Here is a 20350-nt window from a genome sequence, read left to right on the forward strand (position 1 = left end):
ATATAATTAAATAAAAATTAAACATCTTTATTGCATTATATTTTCTATTTACAATTAAATGTTTTGGTAAAAAAACACATTATCATGAGATCATGAATTTAAATACTCAATCAAAACGTTTAATAAAAAGATGCTTAATTAATTCTATACAACATATTTATGAGAATCTAAAGTATTTTAATAACATAAAATATAAATATTAATTTTTTTTAATCTCATTTAATCTAAACCATTAAAATATAAATTGGTGATGATCAGGTTAAAAGAAGGAACAACAAAACAAAAGAGGATACAAATCCACAAAAAGAGAAGGTAATATCTGCAGGTTTCCTTTTGAATTAAAATCCTTGATTTCATAGTCTAATAAGAGAAGTCATTGATGGCAAAAATATGTGAGAATTCGGGAAAGGTTTTAATGACGAAATTATCTAGCAAAAACAAAGATATTGAATGGAGTTTTCTTGCATCTATATAAACCCAACTTGCTTCTGTAAACCACAGACACCATCGATCGAAGACAAAAAGATTTGGTTTTTAGTTTGATGCGGATATTTATGAGCATTTTGCACGAGGTCGTTGTCCATGGCATTTCAGACAGACATTACCGCCACAGGGCGGCGGTTAACGAGGTAAAGAATTTCACTTCCTGTCTTTGAATCAAGAAATCACCACCATGTCTTGTGTTTATGTAAATTGTAACTCCCGTTGGATCCTTGTGCCTCTCCTGCAAGGTCTCTGTTTCAGGATTCAATGGGGGTGGGTTCTTAGCTACTAACCTGTCTCTGTAAATTCTGCTGCTCACCTTCTTCTTCTTCCTTCTCAGGTCGGTGGAAAAGACCCTCTGCTTGGGATGCCCACGCATCATATGACCAAATACTGCCTTACACGAGGGAAGTGTCCTTCCGCAGATTGAGCAAAGGGTGGAGTAATCAGACAAGACTTCGCAACAGAATCTATCCCTCTCCTGTTTATTAAACAAAGACACAACGACCGGCTTCATTTCACGGCAACGGCACAATAATCCATCAATCATTACCTGAATCGGAATAAAGATCGGAGAGATTGGCAGGGCTGGGGTTCTAGCAGAGATAGGTCCGGAAAGAGAGAGCAAGAAGGCGGCCAAGGTGGAGATGCAGCAAGACTGACTAGGTCGCTGCTCAAGCGTTCTGGATTGCACGCTATGTGTTGCCAGTGGCACAGATTTGCTGATAGTGTCGCCATCAGATTGCCATCTCTCTCTTCTTCTTCTTCTTTTTCTTCTTGTTCTTTGGTTTTTCTCTTGGTAGACAATCTCTCCTTTTGCTACTGATACAATATTTAACAGTAGCTCAAATATGCTTACAAAGAATTATGGAATTTAAATAATTAGCTGCAGCCTTCTATATATTACTGTCAACAGTACCATTTTAAGGTTACATTGGATCATCTAGCATTAACAAAGGCTAAATCAGGAAGAGAAAGCACGATTTTTTTCCCTTCTCATAAAACAAAACTTAACACTTGTTATCGGGGAAGTAAAAGTTATTACACAAGCCCTTCGGTTGTTGGACAAATATATTATTTTTTATTTTAAAACACAATGAAATAATTAAATTGAAAGCAAAAAATTAAGACTGGTGTTAAGGGAATTTTTATATTTTTCACAATGAATTTTTTTATTATCTTCAGCTCAGCGGGGGATAATTTAGTATTTTAATAAATATATATAACAAAAACAAACAAAGAGTATAATAAAACGATTAGAGTGTTCTTAAAAATAAAATAAAAATTAAAACTAGTGTCAAAGGTTTTTTTTTTATTATTATCAAATTAGTTTAGGGATAATTTGGCACACGTGGCACACTCGTCGATGTTCAAAAATACCCTTTAATCGTGTCGTTGAAAGTACTGTTGTGTTCTTTTTCTATTAGTGCGATATGTGTTAATGTTGAAGGGATGATTTATTGTTGAAGTGACTTTTTTTTTCCTCTCTTTCCTGTTGAAAATTACAACTTAACTCTTTTTGTTGTTGATATTTTAATTTTAGTTCTTATTCTTTTGATTTTTTAATTTTTATTCTTGACCTTTTTATAGAAGTTTTATTTGCTTTCAATTTTAATTTATCATATATTATTTTTTTCAATTTGATCATTGTTCTTTTGATTTTTTTGAGCCTTTTGTTGAATTAATTTTTCTTTTCAATTTCACATTTCAATAAAAAATTTGTTTGTCTGTCTTATTTTGATCCTTTTTTTTCTTTTATTTAAATTGATTTTTCTTTTTAATTTCACCATTCAATCAAAAATAAAATTTATGTTGTATTTCAATTTTGATCTTTATTTTTTGTTTTGATTACTTTAGTATAATTTAATTTCTTCTTTCAATCTCATTCTATAATATTTGATTGATTGATAATTGAGTTTCATAATTTTTCTAAATAGAATGCTTTCGGTCTAATAATCGGGATCATGAATTTAAAAAGTTAATGTGAGTTAACGTTGTGTTTTTTATTTTTAAACAAGCTTGGTGATTTTCATCGTTTTTTTTATATTAGGCTATCCAAAAACTCATGACCTGGATTGCAAGTATGATGAGATAACCCGGGTTGACTTAAACCTTTATTATCGATGTTACATGTTTGTTATACCAACTCAAGTTAACTTGAGTTGAATTTTTTAGGTTTTCTTTTTACATAATTTTATCATTTTATATTTAATGAGTGGAGAATTGAGCTATATTGTTTGTCTATTTTTGAAAAAAATATTTTTTAAAATTATCATGATCACTTCTTTTTAATTTGATTAATTTGTTTTTGTTATTTATTTTTTATTATTTAATTAAAATAAAACTAATTTATTTAATTTAGATAAGTTTATCACCCAAGTCATTGAACCCTAATAAAAGTTCTCTAAAATCCTTCTTAGATTTTAATTTTAGTATTTTAGATTTTTTTTTCATTATCAAGCTTTGTGATCCTTCTTATCTCATTGTAGGTGACAAAATGTAACTTGTTGAAGATTTTGCGATGTGATTTTTGGCCTGTATGAGCACATACAAGACCATTAAATTAGTGAAAAGTCGAAACAATTAGCAGGATTTCTGGGGAAAAATTAAATCTTTAACATTTCTCTAAATTAATTTACGGCTCAGGGGATACAATTGAGAGATCTTCCAAGCTTCACGTAGTAGTTTTATGATTTAACAAAAATGGAAGAAAAACAAGCGTCGCGCTCACTTGATGTCCTCTCTGCATGTGCATCATTTGAGAAACAAACGATAATGCAGGCGCACCTCTTCCTGGTGGGACCCATCCCCGCCACAATCGACGCCTCTGCTTCCTCCTCCTCCAGCTCCATCAGCAGGGGTGGCCACAATTCCCCGACTCGTAGCTGGAGCCGCCACCGTAAATGTAGCAATAAATCGCACCATCACAAGAAAAACAACAAGCGGGGCCCAACAACAGTGGTAGTTGCATCATCATCATCATCCTCATGGGCAGCATTCAACGGCGGCGAGCAAGACCATTATGCGGTGCTGGGACTCGAACGCACCGCCACTTCAGCCGATATTAAGAAAGCTTATCGCCTTCTTGCTCGAAAGGTGATTCTGTTATTTGATTTGAATACTGATTACTGACTACGGTTGTAGTTTGATTTCAAGAACTTGATTCATGAATCTAATTTTAGGACAAGTGAGTTTATGTAATAGTGTTTTAATTAATTATAGGGTTGAAATAAAAAAAATTAAAAAAAAGAAGGGGTCTTGATTAAAATTACAACTTGTGGGTTTAATGCTGGCTAAGGTATTCTACTGAGTTGTTAACTTGTTAAAACAGCATCAAGGAGGTTTTGAATAAGAAATGTGTGCAAAAAACTGTCTTTAATCATACTGCTTTGTGGAAGAAGGTATAACTGAACTCAAAAGTTTATGTTAATTCTCTTTGAAATGTGTTGGCAAAGTTGTAACAGAATTGAGTGACTCCATCTGAAATGTGCTTAAAAAGGGCTACTTCTGGTTTGGTTTGCTGTTATGGAGTAGGAGTTGAAGTGCTGTGTTAGAAATAGATGGATGGGATTGTCGGAAAATGATTCTAGGATGTGCTTAGAAATAGTGGCTATGATCTAGTTTCACTTTTGTTTCGTCAGAATATTGTGTTGTTTGAAGGAGATGTAGCTGGTTAATAATTTAATTTCTTAGGGTTTCCATGGTTGTTGTGGTATATTGCTTGTCAGATATGCTGCAAGACATGATAGAAGGAATTCTGCGCATTTGTTTCTCCACGGTTTACTTCAGTGCTCGTGCTTTCTTTGGGGCTCCAAGCACGCGCTCGCATAAGCTGCAATATTTTAGGGTCCAATGTCCTTGCGCTTAGCATCACTTGTTAAATTCACGATGATACATTTTAACTTCTTGCAAGTCTCTCTCTACCCCGCCTATGATTCATGTTATCTATACCTTCTTTCAGCCTTGTGATGGAGGCTTTGGATATTGACTGTCATTTACCACAAATAGTTACTTCTCAATTTCATTTCTGTTGGAAGTTTCATTAAAGATTGCCATAAATTTTGATCGCTAATGATTCTGTCCTTGACACTTAAACTTTTTACTATGGTTACAGTATCATCCTGATGTTAGCAAGCATTCACAAGCTTGTGAGCAGTTCAAGAGTGTTCGGCATGCATATGAAGTGAGTAATCCTTAATAACCTTCGTGGTTTCTGTTCTGCTAATTACTGATTTTATCAGAAAGATAACAACTTAATTTGTTCTGTCTATGTTCCTATATTGAGAAAAACAAGTTTGGGTTCAGTAGGATAGAATTGTGAGCCTTGTTGGACTGAAAGAATTCAAGGGTGTACAGATCTTGATTGAAAATTTTAGCAACGGCCAGTGAGTTCGTTGCATGGAAAAATTAAGAGGCAAAGGAAGTTTAGCATTGGAAAACTGACTTTCCATATCTATTTTTTCCCAAGCCCACTTGGATATAGTGAGTGTGTGAGTTGATGATATTTAAGGTCTTGACCAAGTGCAATGTAGAAGTTGCCATTGTTTTCCTTTTCTCTTGCTCCTTTTGCTGGGGGCTTTTAGCTTCTTGGGTGTCATATCATCTTATTTTCCATTTTCCAGACTATATATTTACCTTCTTACAAACTCTTTCCTGAATAGATACTCTTTAATGAAGTGACAAGGGCTCGGTATGATCGAGTACTTAGATTTCAAGAAGATACTAGCAGGTCATATAGTAAAAGACAATATTATTCTCCCGAAGTTGAAGACTGGGGAAGGATCTACAAATGGGCTGAAACGAAGCGGAAAATGAGAAGTGGGGCACATTGGGAGCACTATAACGTGAGCGAGGACCCTTCCTTCTACAGTGAGACAGAAGAGGAGGCTGAAGAAGGAAGCCTAGATCAGGAAAGAGGCCCCTTTAGCGAAGTGCTAAGATCTGCATTTCTATCCCTCTTTTTACTGCAGACTCTTGGATCTCTATCATCTCTTACCTTCAGTAGTCTCATGGCTTTGTTCGACAGACAATTGGATGCTGGGTATAAGATTGGATATTTCATTGCATGGATTTTGGGTGGGAGAGGTGGGGTTCTGCTTGTTCTGTGTCTCCAATTTGCTAGCTGGGCCTGTGGAAAGACAAGCAGCAGCATGGTTGCTCTGGTGGTGGCGGCCCTGTGTGTTGGTTCAAATCTTGCGAGGGTCGCTCCACTCCCACAAGGTGCTCTTGTCGCACTTTTGTACTTGTCTATTAAGCTGCAAGCGGACCTCAACTGAAGCTCTTCCTGCTGGTGTTGCTGCCACTACTGGTTGTACATAAGCCTTGCATTAATGATATTTGTTCTCTGAAAATCCTCATACATATGTTCTAATGCACAGTATAGCATCAGTGCCGGTTTGTTAGATGGGATTTTTTTTCTTTTTTTTTCTTTATTTCCTCCCCCTCCCTTTTAGGTTGTATTTAGCTTGCCCTCTTTTTATATAATGCCAATAATTCTGTGCTCCTCTCGTTTTAAGAGCTGTCAAGAAATTAAATCAAATTTCAAGGCCTTCAGTTTGAGAGTTTCGAATGTAACTGTTGGATCTGGACTTTTTGCCGCTGCATATTTAAGTATAAGCCCTGCAAGTTGGCATATTATATTTTCCTCGGCCGGTGTAGCTATGCTTTTATCACGTTTGACAGACCGACATGATTCAGTCAAGCTTTGTGGTATTGGAGATTTATAGCATTTTTGTTTTTACGTTTCAATTCTTTTAAAATTAAATTTTTTTTACGTAGTCATATCATTTCAACATGTTGATATAAAAAATAAATTTAAAAAAATAAAAAAATAATAATGTAAAAATATATTAAATTACAGCTATTATCCCAATACTAAATAGGTTTTTAGGTAGTATTTGAGAATGAAATTGAAACTATATTTTTAAAAAATTTAATTTTTTTTATTTAAAATTAATTTTTTAGTGTTTTTAAATATTTTAACATGTAAATATTAAAAATAATAAAAATACTATTTAAATATATTTTAGATTGATAAATACTATATTTTCAAATACTTACTTAGTGTTTGAGATGACTATAAATGTGGTTTTTCAAAGGTTATTTTTACTTGAAAATAAATTTTTTCATTGTTTAAAATTTATTTTTAAAATAAAAAATATATTAAGATGATATAAAAAACTAAAAATAATTAAAAATTAAAAATTCTTAAAAACAAAGTTACACTACACTTACAAACACCCAGAGTTTTTCTATGGAATCTATGGGATTTCAAAATGTGGTGGTAAAGTTAATATCCATTAATCGAAGGATTCTCAATTGACATTCTAACAAAACACAGCCCCCTCCTCCCATCCTCAACAGCACAAATCCCCCCACTGTTATGATACAGAGATCTTATTATTTACAAAAAAGAAGAAGGAAATCCAAACAGATCCCATTGATTAAACCTTACGAGCTTTTCAAGGTCGCATCTTTCTTCATCTCCTTCAAATTCCTCCACAAGTAGCTCCCACTGGCCATGTCGACAAATACCCAGAATCCATTTTGAATCATCTGAAAAGAAAATCCAATAACAAGAAATATTCAAGACCTGTAGTTAGAGAAGGAAAGAAAACAAGATTTCTTTGAAAGCGAAAGATTAAACCCAAGGGATCATAAAGATAAAGAGCAAGAAAAGAATCCTTGATACCCTTTTCAAATTGAATTCTTGTTTATCTTCCAATGAAGTCTTTTCAGCCGGTGAATGATCGGAAACCATGTCGTCAATCTCTGGCGACGATCGCACTGTCCTCCATGCAAAATATCCAGCCAAAACCGCTGAGAAAAACACCAAGATGAACCTGCAAGGACACATATCTTTTGAGAAACACCAAAACAAGAAACCCTTGTGTCTATCCTGCAGCAATCGATCAAAGAGAAGCCTTTTGCACTTTTTTCCCCCTTTTATTTTTCTAGATTAGAAGCAAAGGATGAGAGGCTTTGCTTTATCAAGGCAATCCCAGATGTGAATTAGTAAAACGCGTTTTTGTTGAAGGAAGTTTCCAACGAGCCTTTTCTTACCAAGTCAAAGGCAGCTTCACCTACGACTTTCGCCATGATAGCCATCCATTGCTTCCTTTTTACATTTGTGGTACCCATTTTCTCATAATAATAATAAAATAATAAAATAATAATTTGATAATCTCAAGTGACCAGTTCGTTGTCAATGGTTTAAATGTCAAAGCAAGCCTGTATCAATTCAAGACTGAACAAATGTTCTTTCACACCCTCTTTTTTTCCCCCCTAAGTCAACAGAAAATGATAATTTATAATGATGGGGAGTTAAATTGGATGGATTATTATCTTTCATAATTTAATTATTCGTTGATGATATTTTTTACCTGAAATTTGAGTTTGAAAAGAGTGTTGATGCATTTAATTTTTTTAATTTTAAAAAATATTAAATCAATATTTTTATGTGTTTTTAGATGATTTTTATATATGATGATAGAAATAATAAAAATAAAAATTATTATTTTAATATATTTTAAAATAAAAATTATTTTTAAAAATATTTTCCATCACAATATCAAATAACGAAATTGATAAATCTAAAATCATGATCTAATCATGGTTCGATTGGCCCTATTTATTTTTACATTTTAAAAATATTTTTGAAGAAATTTGAATTTATTTATTTATTTTAAATTAATATTTTTTAGTGTTTTTAGATCATTTTGATACACTGATATCAAATATAATTTTTTTAAAAAAATATTTTTTTAATTTATTTTTAAATAAAATACACTTTATAAAATAACCGTAAAAAACAATCTCCACTCATCTAAAAATCATTTGTACTATTCGTTGTGCTTTTTCAATGACTATGTTGCTTAAAAAACAAAGAGAACGATCCACTTGCATGCCTGTAAAAGAAAAAAAAGTCTTTTTATATATATATATATATATATATATCATAAAAACTATCACTATTTATGAAGGTTGGTGAGCAGCTTATATAACAACTGTGCATTTGAATTTGAATAGGGACGATGAAGTTGAAAGGGAAGATTTATAGTGGATAATGAAGGAATACTATATGACAAAAGGAAATGTCATTAATATCAAAAAGTTTGACTTCATTGCTAAAGAATATCGGCAAAACAATATAGATTTGTTCATCAACAATCGATTTCATTCATTATTCTTCCGGGTCCCTCAAGTTTTTAATTCTTTCTATTTTGATCATTGAACTTTCTTTTTAATTTAGCCCATCAAAGTTATGGTGGCATCATTTTATTGAATGAAAGATGGATTTTACAAAATAAATTTTAGGTTATTGTTAAATAAAATTGAAAGAACAAGGACTAAGATTACACATAAATAAATAAAAAGGGCTGTTTCTTATTTAAATTGTTCAAAAGGCATGAAAAACTTCAATTTGGTCCCTCAAGTTTTATTTCTTTATAATGGTTCATGTTCTTTATGGTTTTTACATTTCAGCTCATAACTTTATTTTTATCACGTTTTAATCCATGGATATTGAAAGAGAAGAGAACAGTTATTGAAATAAAGAGAAGAGAAAGCAAGGGTCTACCGCTTAAAAAAGAGAGTCAAAATTGGTGTTAATGGATTTGTTTTGGAGAAGAAGGGTTCAATGGAGGTGGCGTTGCTCTTTGTACGTGTTGAAAAAGTTGATTGAGACTTATAAAAAGTTTTTTTCTTGTTAAATTTATAGTTTTTAGAGTAATAAAAAAGTGTTTTAAAGTTGTAAATAGGTTTATCAAGATTCTTGTCGTTCAATCTACCTAGGTGAATAATGTATTATGCACCCATTTCTTTTTTCTTTTGAAAAATATGAGAACCAACCGCACCTAGAGATTTTTCCTTTCAAGCTAGGCTCCCAGGCCCGACCTTCAATTTTTTATTAATATGCTCTTTTTTATATTTTTTAATTATTTAATTTAACTATTTTTAAATAGTAATAAATCTTTTGGATGATTTCTATAATCTCATAATACCTCTAAGAGATTATTGTAATTTATAACATGAAGTTTTTTCTTGTTAAATTTAAAATATATCAATTGTATTTGCATTAAGTATTTATAAGAATAAAAAGCATATATCATTAACAATCATAGTAAATCTCCAAGATAAAAAAAAAAAGATAATAAAATTAAAAGGACAAACTAGGTAAAATATTTATATTTGTATCTATCTTTTACTTTTTAATAGGAAAATTAGCTTCTAACTTTAGTCTTTAATTAGCATTCACAACTTTTATTTATTTATTGCTTCATATATTTTTTTAATTCATTGTATTAAACACAAACACCATCTTTTCATTCATCACTTAATAAATCTCATGATATCAAAAAACACATCTATAATGCTAGTGCTTTCTTTTCTTACATTTAAAATTAACTTGGAGTTCTACATCCAAAGTAGCATTGTACACATTTACTAATTATAATAAAATCTAAATGGTGTGCAGGAATTTACTATAATACCCATCACAAACAACATGGATTCACAATGTTTTTTTTTAAAAAAGCTTTTATTGGACAAAATTATAGGTCAATTTAGGCTAATTTGCTAGGGGAGAGTGAGTTGAAAGACAGGTAACCAAAATGAAAACGTGGTAGAAATTGGTGGCTTTTTTGAAATTTATGTATGTCCACAATGAAAGTATTTTCCCTCCTTAAAAAGCAAAATCATAAACATAATATTGGGACACATTTGTCATTTCTAGATTTAAAGAAAACATTAAATCTTTTCATTTCTAAATACACATTAAAATGACTATTATACCTTTAGATTCAAAATTTGGCAAAGCTTACAAACATTGTTGTTTTTTGTATTTTCAATTTTTTTATAACAGTAAAATGACTTACTTGCCTTTAAAAGTGGAATTTTTTATAGCTTAATGTTCAGGTACATTATTGTCTTTAACTCAAGTTTTTTTTTGTTATTATTAGGTTGGGTTAGGGAAATCTTTGTAATTATATATATATATATATATATATATATATATATATATATATATATATATATATATATATATATATATAAAGTTGTTAACACATGCAACATGTCAATACGTGGATAGCCCTTGGGCTATTTGGACGGTGTGTTAGGGGCTGTCTGGTAGCCAGACACTGCCTTTCATGATGGTGTTGGATTCGTCTTGGTGTCCCTTATATGGTGAGGTGACACATGTGGCTAATGGGCATCCAATTTAACACTAGTGATCTTTTCTTTGTTTTCCATTTTTTTTTCTCTCTTCTTCTTGATTTTTGCACTTGACCCTTCAAATTTTCAAAGCATTCATTCAATTTGTTATTCATTTGGATTTGATTCTTATTCTTTTTATTACTATTTGTTTTATTTGGATTAATTTATAAAATTAAGTCCTTTTTTTTTCAATTTCATCACCCTTCAATTTTTTCATCTTTCAAATGTGGTTCTCATTTTTTAATTGCTGTTTATTTTGTTTGAGATAATTTTTTAGATTTGTTTTACAATTTTAGCATCTTTAGGTTTTTTTTCCTATCAAATTTGATTTCCATTCTTTTGATTGTTATTTGTTTTACTTTGGCTATTTTTAAATTGTTTTTTTTTCAATGTTATCCTTCAACATTAAATTAGTTTAGAATTGAATTTCTTGATAGAATCTGAGTCTAGAGTTTCACAAGGTACGAGTTTTAGAGATTAACCCAAGTTTAGGAGGTTCGCTCAAGTTGTCTTGTTTTTTTTTCATCTTTTAAACTCATGTTTTTTACATTTCAGATATCAAAATTTATTTAATTGGACATTAGGTTTTGTTATGTTTATTTATTTTCTTTCTATATAATTTTTTTCACTAATTTTAAAAAAGACCAAAGCTATCACATTTCTTTTTATTTATCTTTCTTTTTTGAATTTCTTAAATTTATATTTTTTCTGGTTTTCTCCTTCAATACTAGATTGGTTTAATTTTTTTTTTCCAATCTTGCCATTAACATTGAGTTATTTTATAGTTAAGCTTCATAATTTTATTCAATTTACTTTCATTAATGTTTTTTTCACCTTTTATTGATACAGATAGTCATTTGATTAAATAAAAATTTCTAATAAAAAAAAGTTATTAAATATAACTAGGTGCATAACCCATGTTTCGAAATCAAATATCTTCATCTTAGTTAACTCTTGATGAAATATCGATTTAATTAATTAGATGCGTGTGTACACATTTTTATTTATGATTTGGAAATTTTTATATCCAAAAACGAGTTCGAGAATCATATTTAAATGTATATTTAATTTTTTTATTGGAAAAAAAATTATCTTACCCACGACAAAATGCAAATCAAATAGCTAGTAACAACTATTAAATATGGAGTAAATTAATGACATAAAAGTTATCTTAGGGTGCAAAAGTCTTTTCCATAGGATATGTTTGTCATTTTCAAATTCCATGGGGATAAATAAGTTTTTTTTACATATTTGATGCACATAATAATGACTTTAATACCCTTAAAAAAACATAACTTGGGTTAAGGGTTTTCAGGTCATTTCGTGCTTTGGATGCATTGTAAATTGACCACATTTCCCTTAAAAGAAAAAAACAAAAAGCTTATGATTAGGGGCAATTCAGACTTTTGTGATATGTTTTTTTTGTAATTATTTATTTGGATGAGGGGCAATAAAATCTTTGCACATATAAAATTAATTAAAAAAAGGTGGTTGACATGAGTTCCACATACACCACTAAATGGAAGGTACCCAAGCTATTTAGGCATGCATACGATGCCTTCTGGTGTTGAAATGCCTTTGTTTGCAACGACAATTAAAGTGATGTGTCTTTCTTTTTATGGTGGTGTGACACGTGTTAGCGATGAAGCTGTATTTAGGCTCCGGTGAGCCTTTTTTGTTCCCCTTTTTCTATTCTCTCTCATTGCCTCAATTTTCATGTCAGCCCATCCAAAAATCAATTGCTTTTGATGCTTTTTTAACTTTATTTATTTTTCAATTTCTTTCATAGGTATTATATTTCATTTATTTTTTATATCTAATTTAGTCCTTATTCTTTTAATTGCTATTTTTTTTGTTATTTTCTTGATTTGTTTTTTAATTTTATCCCTCATCAGTTTATTTCATTTAATTTTTGTTTTCAATTTTGATTTTCATTTTTTTGATTGTTATTTTTTTATATATTTTTTTAAATTTACCCAGATTGACTTAGGATTTGTTTTTTACTTTTTTGAGATTTATTTCTTTTTTAACTGCATCCTTTGATATTAAATTATTGGGCCTTGAGTTTTGTAGTTTTTTTTTTGTTTTCTTTTATGTTGTTTAACTCGAGTTGCGGGTTAGTTGAGTTAACTTGGGATGACTTCGTTTTTTTATCATTTATTTTTATTGATTTAACATTTGTCTTTTTTTCCTAGGTCTTTTTAAATTTATTTTTTTCAATCTTATGTTGCGGGTTAGTTGTGCAAGCAAGGGTCTTAGCTTAGATTATAAGTTAATTTAGTTAATTTGGCTTGACCTAGATTATCATTGCCCAAGAATTTTTTTTATGTTTGAAAAAAATCCGACTATGTCCTTGGCATAGTATATGCCTCCTATCAAGTATAAAACTAAACGTTTTATATGTGTTAGTGAATCCCAACATCAGTATTGATTATTCACTCTGAATTAGAAATATAGATGAGTTTTTGGAAGGTAGAATACTTTGAGAAATAGGTTGTGCTTAGCTAAGAACTCGTTTATAGAATTAATGAAACTTCGATTTTTTCTTAAATCAAGAAAGTTGACTTTGTTTTTTTTTTTTTTAAATGATTAGAGTATTTTTATGCTAGTTTCATGTCTTGATCGTAATTTGTCAAAACTTAATTACGACTTAGAAATAAATGCTAGTATGACTAAAAACAGAGTTATCTAATAAATGGCATTTAGAAATTTGATGTGGCTTGAGATTTATTGAGGCAAAGGCCGTTCAATTCTTAGACTTTTCTACCTCCCACCACTACCATTGGGCATCGTAAATAAGATGCAGAAGCCAGCTAGGACACCAGGGCTTTGGGACTCGATTAACGTTTGGAAGGCTGGTGAAACTGGACTTTTAGCCTTCCTTCATCTTCCATAAACTTTATATATAGCCATGGATAAGATCGGTTATTTTTTGTTTGATTTTTATCAAAAAAAATAATTAAATTAAATTTTTTAGGAAAAACACCGAAACCGGTTCTAACTGACCGGTTTCGGTTCGGTCCGGTTTGATTTTTTAGGACAAAAACCGGTTCAAACCGGTTTAGCTCGGTTTGACTCGGTTTTTTTCTGGTTTGGGTTCGGTTCTATTCTGTTTTTTCAGTTTTGAGCTTATAAAACTGAAACCGAATCGAACCGATCAGTTTTATTTTTAAATTTTAATCGGTTTAATCAGTTTTTTTCACGGTTTGATTTTTTTTGTTATTTTTTTTTTGAAATAATCACAAAGTAAAATATGATAGAGTTTTCACCAAAATAATATTTGGTCCATATACTTAGCAGCTATACATCCCATGTCATTAATTAATCATGCTTATAGGCACAATCAATTTTCTTTTCCCAATTAAATGGAGAAAAAAATAGTTATAATCCCTCTCGTTGTAGTGAAATTTTGTAATTATAGTGAGAAGTTTTTTGTATAAGCAAGATTTCTATATAAAGCTACAAAGATATTTTGAGAATATATATATATATATATAATGGATACATATATACTGATAACACACCTTGAAAAAAAAGGAGTTGAAATTAGAAATACTTCCATAATTGAAGTTAATGCCACGTCTCTAACTTGAAACCTCATGCATAATTTAGGCTACGAACTCATTTCATGAAACCCATTTTTTGGCTTGCTTAAGTCACACTTCAATAGAAATGTTGATTTCTATTAGATAACTTAAACATTTTTAATAGAAAACTTCTAAAACCCTAAATATTGAATATATAGCCACTAAATCTTATGCATCGAAAGAACAAGCTCTTTATTTTGTGATCTTCGCAAGAAAATCCTGGGATATATCAAATTTAAAACCTAGTGAATGTACGTACAAGTTTTACCAATCACTTACAGCAGTGTACTACTGATTATAGTAAAGTCTTTATCATACTAGTCTATTTGATATTGTGATAACTTTTGTGATTGTGGTTTAAGAAAAGTTGTTTTATAAAAAGTATTTTTGGTTGAGATTGGTTTGATATTTATATATGTTTGGTTAAAACTGTGATTGAAATTGAGGTTGAGTAAAAAGTAGTTTAATATGTTTGGTTAAACATACTTTTCAAATTGAGGTTATAAAATAACTAAAAAAGATATTTATTAATATATATTGATGGTTTTTAATTCAAATATTGTAGATTTAACTATCATTGTTACATCATTAAATAGATAATATTTTATATCAAATATTTTTTATTCTTCAGTTAACTTATCAACAATTTCATCATGTAAGCAAGTATCCAAGTATGGAACTAACTCCAACCGAACCTCCTGAAGAATAGGATTCAAGCTATTGATAAGATTTGTATAGAATGGAACTCTAATTATTGTGTTTGATTAGAACTCTGCAACATTATCTCTACTGTATATATATAACCTCTGATTCAATGAATAAAGAAGAGTTTCTACGTTCCACAATCAGATTTCATCTCCACATGGTATCAGAGCAGTTGCACTAAATTGCACTGTTTTTTTCCTTCTCTTCATTCCCTTCTTCCCTTCTTCTGTTCTATCTAAATCATCATGAGTGATTCCTCAAACACAACCCTTGTTACCATTAATGTTACAGCTCAAGCTCCAGTGAAACTCAACAGCACCAACTATCTGTCATGGCGACTTCAGTTTCAGACTCTCTTCATTGGTTATGATCTGCAAGGCTACATAGACGACACAAAACCATGCCCATCACAATATCTTCCCACCAATACAGACAACCCCACCACTCAAACCTTAAATCCAGAATATCATACCTGGATACGTCAAGACCAACTGATTTTGAATGCCATCATAGGATCTATTACACCAACCATTATTCCTTTTATTGCTCGCGCCACAACAGCTCGCGCAGCATGGAATATCCTTGCAGCCACATATGCCACTCCATCTCGGGGTCGCATCAAACAGGTAAAAGCCAATCTCAAATCGTTAACCAAAGGCAATCTCAGCATCACAGACTTCCTGCAATCAGTCAAGGCTAGAGCTGATGAACTTGCAGTCCTAGGAGCCCCTGTAGACAATGAAGACCTGACAGACAAAATCCTAGAAGAACTAGGTGATGACTACAAGGAATTGGTGAGAGCAGTGCAAGCCAGAGACCATGCCATTAGCTTTGATGAACTTCATGAAAAATTATTAATGTTCGAAGCCTCACTCCAGGCAGCTAGTAAGAGTGTTAATTTCTCCCCCATAGCACATCTCTCCAGTCGAAACCAAAGCAGATATCCCTTCAACAACGTTGGCCGATATACTTCCAACAACTCAGGTGGAAATTGGCGCCCCTCTACCAACCAACACCACCGGTACACAGGACAAGTTTTAACCACTCACGGCACCTCCAACAGCAGCCGATCTCAGCCAAGGCCATATCTGGGATATTGCCAAATCTGTGGCATTCAAGGACACACAACAAAAAAATGTCCCTCATTTCGTCTTGTTCCCCTCCACAGCAACCAAAATTCCAGTCCTACTCCGTGGCAACCGCAGGCCAACCTTGCAGATACTAGTTCCCAAACTCAGTCTCCATGGCTTCTGGATAGTGGGGCATCCCACCACATCACGGCAGATCTCCAAAATTTGGCTCACCACTTGCCATACACCGGCACAGATGATGTTATGATAGGGGATGGTAAAATTCTGCGTATTACACACTTGGGTTCCTCTACTCTTCATTCATCCGCTCACTCTTTTAAACTTAACAATATATTATGTGTGCCTGATATTAAACGCAATTTACTCTCCATATATCAATTTTGCGTTGATAATAATGTATCTGTTGAGTTCTTACCCTGGTGTTTTCTTGTGAAGGACTTATTGACGGGGGAAATTCGCGCAAAGGGTAAAACCAAAGAAGGTGTGTATGAATGGCCGTGTGTTGTCACCCCTCATGCCTTTTCCAGTCTCAAAACAACTCCCATAAATTGGCATCTTCGATTAGGTCATCCAGCTGTTTCTGTTTTAAAAACAATTTTAAGTAAACATAATTTGAATTCGTCTTTAGTATCCAAAGACTTTGTCTGCAATGCATGTCACTGTAATAAGAGTCACAAATTACCATTTTCTGTCTCCACTTTGACTTCTCATAAACCGCTTGAAATAATATTTTCTGATATGGACATCACCTATTTTGTCTGTTGATGGTTTTAAATATTATGTTATTTTTGTGGATCACTTCACTAAATACGTATGGTTTTATCCGCTACAAAAAAAATCTGATGTCAAAACCACCTTTATTCGCTTTAAAGCAGTAGTGGAAAATTATTTCAAGACAAAAATTGTGACTTTGTATTCTAACAATGGGGGTGAATATATTGCGTTAAAAGAATTCCTTGTTATGCATGGAATATCTCATCTGACATCACCCCAACATACCCCTGAACACAATGGCTTTGCTGAACGCCATCATCGGCATATTGTAGAAACAGGCCTCTCACTTTTAACTCATGCATCTTTGCCACATATTTTTTGGTCTTATGCTTTTGCTACCGCGGTCTATCTCATCAATCGCATGCCAACTACCAAGTTACAAAATCTTTCGCCTTATGCAGTTATTTTTCAACATTCCCCAAATTATGAAAAACTTCGTAGTTTTGGATGTTTATGTTATCCTTGGCTACGCCCATACACTGCTCATAAATTAGATCCCTGTTCCAAACCATGCATTTTTCTAGGATATTCTCTATCACAAAGTGCTTATTTATGCCTTGAACCCGAGTCCTCAAAAATCATTGTGTCCAGGCATGTGTCCTTCATCGAGCATATTTTTCCATACCATGATTTACATAAACAGGAGCCACCATGCATATCCACTTCAGTTGACATGTGGATTCCACCAGTTATCAACATTCCATCATCCACTTCTACACACTCTTCTGCGGCAGCACCTGAAGCAAGAACTCTCCCGCCAGTGATCCTTCATCCCTCACCAGGGCTGGCTAACCCATCAGAAACCCCTTCCCTCCCAACTTCCACCATTCCTATATTTGCCCTGGCCGTCCTCAACCCAACAGCAACAACACCCACACCGACAGCACCTCTTCCTTGTCACCCTATGACAACCCGATCCAAAAACAATATTCATAAACCCAAACTCACGTATACTACCACCCTTACCACTCAGCCTCAAGAACCCACCACCCTTGCCCAGGCCACAAAAGACCCACACTGGCAGTCTGCCATGAATGAAGAGTATAGTGCTCTGTTACGCAATGGAACTTGGACTTTAGTCCCACCTGTTTGTGCTTCTAACTTGGTTGGATGTAAATGGATTTTCAGGATCAAACGAAATGCAGATGGAACCGTGGCTCGTTACAAAGCCAGACTTGTAGCCAAAGGTTTTCATCAGCATCCTGGACTGGACTATCATGACACATTCAGTCCAGTTGTGAAACCTACGACAGTCCGCCTGGTTCTCAGCATTGCTGTCAGCAATGGATGGACACTTCGCCAACTTGACATTAACAATGCATTTCTACAAGGCACTCTTGCTGAGGATGTTTACATGGCCCAACCTCCGGGCTTTCATGATCTGGACAAACCTGAGTTTGTCTGTAAACTTAGAAAAGCAATTTATGGCCTGAAGCAGGCACCTCGTGCGTGGTATCATGAACTACGTAATTTTCTGCATGCATCGGGTTTTTCTAACTCCCTGGCCGATACTTCACTTTTCGTTTTCCATCAGCAATCTCACCTCATTTATCTGCTGGTTTATGTGGACGATATTATTGTTACAGGGGATAATGAGCATGCTGTCAATCAATTCATTCAGCGTTTAGCAGCTCGGTTCTCCTTAAAAGATTTGGGCTCTCTGCAGTATTTTCTAGGCGTTGAAATTCAATCTCATCCCACTGGTGGCAAGCTTCTCTCACAGCACAGGTACATTATGGACCTACTACATCGCACCAACATGGCTCATGCAAAACCCACGTCAACTCCGCTGCCTCCTGGTTGTAAACTAAGCTTAGACATGGGTGTTCCTCTGGCTGATCCTACACACTATCGTGCAACAATAGGAAGCCTTCAGTATCTATCTCTAACTCGGCCTGATGTTTGTTTCGCTGTAAACAAGCTCTCCCAATTCATGCACAAGCCCACAGATGTCCACTGGAAACTGGTGAAACGTCTCCTTCGATATTTACTTGGCACTGTCAACCACTGTCTGCTATTTCATCGTCATTCTCCATGTTCAGTTCATGCCTTTTCTGATGCAGACTAGGGGGGAAACATGGAAGATTTATCCTCCACCAGCGCCTATGTAATCTATCTTGGTCGGAATCCTATCTCCTGGTCTTCCAAGAAGCAACACACCACGGCACGTTCATCCACTGAAGCTGAATACAGAGCAGTTGCAGACACAGCAGCTGAAATCAGTTGGGTGTGCTCTTTACTGTCTGAACTACATTTTCCAGTGAGTCATACTTCAGTCATCTACTGTGACAATATTGGTGCCACCCAGCTGAGCTCTAATCCTGTGTTTCACTCAAGAATGAAACATGTTGCTATTGATTTTCACTTCATTCGACAAAGGGTTCAATCAGGTGCTCTACGAGTGTCTCATGTATCTTCGAATGATCAGTTAGCTGATGCACTGACGAAATCACTACCCTGCTCGCAGTTCTGGCTTCTTAAAGACAAGATTGGACTCATTGACCCCGTCCATCTTGAGGGGGCATGTAAGCAAGTATCCAAGTATGTAACTAACTCCAACCGAACCTCCTGAAGAATAGGATTCAAGCTATTGATAAGATTTGTATAGAATGGAACTCTAATTATTGTGTTTGATTAGAACTCTGCAACATTATCTCTACTGTATATATATAACCTCTGATTCAATGAATAAAGAAGAGTTTCTACGTTCCACAATCAGATTTCATCTCCACACATCACGTATGAAATTCATCTGATAAAGACTATAGTTTTCATTGTTTTTTGAGCGTGTAACAAAATCAGGTAAAATATTATCATAAACAAAATTGGAATTGCGATCAAATTCCACAAATCCTACGTCATCATGCGATGTTCTTCTAATTTATGTAGTATTTTTAAATAATATTAAACACTAGTTTTTCGAGTAAAACATAATTTTTTAAAAAATAAAATTTTCTTACCAGATCGGGCGCGGTCCAATAAACATTGTTCACGTGAATAGTGCCACATGAAATTCACCTGGCACTGTTGCTTCTCGTATTGCCAGGAGGTGAATTACATGAAAAACAGCTTCTCAGCTGCTATGTATGAAACAGTGGTTTGAGAAAAAAAATTATGGGTCCCACTAAATAGTAAATTGCTTTTTTCATATTACTAAACACTTAGTTTATACGGTTTGCTTTAAAAGCTAAAACTACCGCATAAACAAACATCTTATAAATGACAAGAGATTTCTTTAATCAATGAAAACAGTTTAAGTTCTATCAATGGCGATGGCGATCAATGAAGTAACTGGAGGATATGTAACATAAGCCGATGGAAAATACAAAAGGGGAGAGTTTTTATTTTTGGCAGAGATCCCATAACAAAAGTTAGTGCTTCTTTAGCGTAGTGGAATCTACGAGATTCCCAACCAAGAAGGAATCCATTTACATGAGCTGTGCTTATGGAAGTGGTGGGATGTCATAGATTCTGAGACGGATTTCCATCAAGACT

General features: G+C 33.3%; 2 protein-coding genes across 2 annotated transcripts; one reads left to right on the forward strand and one right to left on the reverse strand.

Moving 5' to 3' along the window:
- Positions 1–3012: 3012 nt before the first annotated feature.
- Positions 3013–6086, forward strand: LOC133667934 (uncharacterized). Its single transcript, XM_062087648.1, has 3 exons — positions 3013–3579; positions 4598–4666; positions 5145–6086. Exons 1-3 carry the CDS (start codon positions 3187–3189, stop codon positions 5757–5759), a joined length of 1077 nt encoding a protein of 358 aa, XP_061943632.1. The 5' UTR covers positions 3013–3186; the 3' UTR covers positions 5760–6086.
- A 675-nt stretch (positions 6087–6761) lies between these two features.
- On the reverse strand, positions 6762–7539 carry LOC133667935 (uncharacterized). The gene is made up of 2 exons (XM_062087650.1): positions 7175–7539; positions 6762–7038 (listed from the first exon to the last, which is right to left on the reverse strand). The coding sequence occupies exons 1-2, from the start codon at positions 7337–7339 to the stop codon at positions 6934–6936; spliced, it is 270 nt and encodes an 89-aa protein (XP_061943634.1). The 5' UTR covers positions 7340–7539; the 3' UTR covers positions 6762–6933.
- Positions 7540–20350: the final 12811 nt, after the last annotated feature.

Source organism: Populus nigra, chromosome 11, assembly GCF_951802175.1.
Source record: "Populus nigra chromosome 11, ddPopNigr1.1, whole genome shotgun sequence".
Taxonomy (NCBI): Eukaryota; Viridiplantae; Streptophyta; class Magnoliopsida; order Malpighiales; family Salicaceae; genus Populus; species Populus nigra.

Bases quoted from the DNA above. Each gene is read 5' to 3' on its own strand.
- LOC133667934 (XM_062087648.1), top strand. From the start codon at position 3,187: ATGGAAGAAAAACAAGCGTCGCGCTCACTTGATGTCCTCTCTGCATGT. The intron at 3,580-4,597 runs GTGATTCTGTTA...CTATGGTTACAG, and splicing joins ATCGCCTTCTTGCTCGAAAG to TATCATCCTGATGTTAGCAA. The intron at 4,667-5,144 runs GTGAGTAATCCT...TTTCCTGAATAG, and splicing joins GTGTTCGGCATGCATATGAA to ATACTCTTTAATGAAGTGAC.
- LOC133667935 (XM_062087650.1), bottom strand. From the start codon at position 7,339: ATGTGTCCTTGCAGGTTCATCTTGGTGTTTTTCTCAGCGGTTTTGGCT. The intron at 7,039-7,174 runs GTATCAAGGATT...TTTTCTTTTCAG, and splicing joins AAGAATTCAATTTGAAAAGG to ATGATTCAAAATGGATTCTG.